General features: G+C 50.6%; 1 protein-coding gene across 1 annotated transcript in view; it reads left to right on the top strand.

The window, feature by feature from the left end:
* Window positions 1-576: 576 nt before the first annotated feature.
* LOC110336928 (C-type lectin domain family 4 member G-like) overlaps window positions 577-1,040 on the top strand; it is a 5,152-nt gene continuing 4,688 nt past the window's right edge. Inside the window, exon 1 of the mRNA XM_021219666.2 lies at window positions 577-631. Coding sequence (XP_021075325.1) covers window positions 577-631 — 55 coding nt within the window. The remainder of the gene's footprint in view (window positions 632-1,040) is intronic.

The raw sequence follows: 1,040 nt of genomic DNA, 5'->3' as shown, positions 1-1,040 counted from the left end.
GCATTAGAGGGGTCTCTAATCCTGTGCAAGGACCCTAAACACACATTAGAACTAAATAAGTGCATTTTTTTAAAGATAAATAGTGCCTGGGTAACAACACTCCAAGTTGTCCTCTAGCCTCCACAATCACACACACACGCACACACACACAGAGACAGAGACAGAGACAGAGACAGAGACAGAGACAGAGACAGAGAGAGAAGGTTGGGTGCCACTGGTGTAAACCAAACACATCTGCTTGGCACTGTGTGTATACATCATGTATGTCTCCTATCTGTGCATGGGTGCTTGCTGTGTTCTTGGTCTACGCCTCTGTAGACACCAGAACATGGGTCTTCACACCTTCTGAGCAGGAAATACAACTACAATAATCAAGCCACGGAGGGAGGTTTGATCTGCCCCTCACAGCCCCAGCCTTGCCCAGCACTGTGAGTGACCATTAGCTGGCTTCCTACACACAAGAACTGAGGCCACGGACACGCAAAGGAAGGAAGGGAGGGAGGGAAGGAGATAGAATGGGGCTAGGGTGGAGACTTAAATTTATATCTCTGTCCGGGGCTGGACGCCACCACCACCATGAACACTGGTGAATACAGCAAGCTGGGCAGTGCAATCGAAGAGGTCCCCAGAGGTAGGAGAAAGAGAATCACCTCATCCTCCTCCATGGGTTCTTCTGTTCTAATGTTTGCAGTGGGGGAGGGGGGCTGGGAAGAAGAAGAGAAAACCTACAAGAGACACCACTGTATGGCCAGGACTGTGGGATGGTGGTGCCCGTAGCACGGGCATGGGGAGATCACATCCTGGGGGTGAGGAGTTCCCAGGGTTCTAAGGGCTGGGTCCTGGACTGAGAAATGGCATCACCCGAGTCTTCCCCAGAAAACCTGTTTTGGGGGACAGGTATCATTCCAGCCATAGACACCTTGTAACATAGATTCNGGTTACATTGGCAAAGAACTCTAAGACTGCTACATATGCAGCCATGGGTCCATGTGTACACGTGGGTCCCTCCATGTGTACTCCTTGGTTGATGGTTAATCCCT

This window comes from Mus pahari, chromosome 19 (genome assembly GCF_900095145.1).
Source record: "Mus pahari chromosome 19, PAHARI_EIJ_v1.1, whole genome shotgun sequence".
Taxonomy (NCBI): Eukaryota; Metazoa; Chordata; class Mammalia; order Rodentia; family Muridae; genus Mus; species Mus pahari.
The sequence above is the reverse complement of the archived record's forward strand: the minus strand, read 5'-3'. Positions and strand labels throughout refer to the sequence as shown.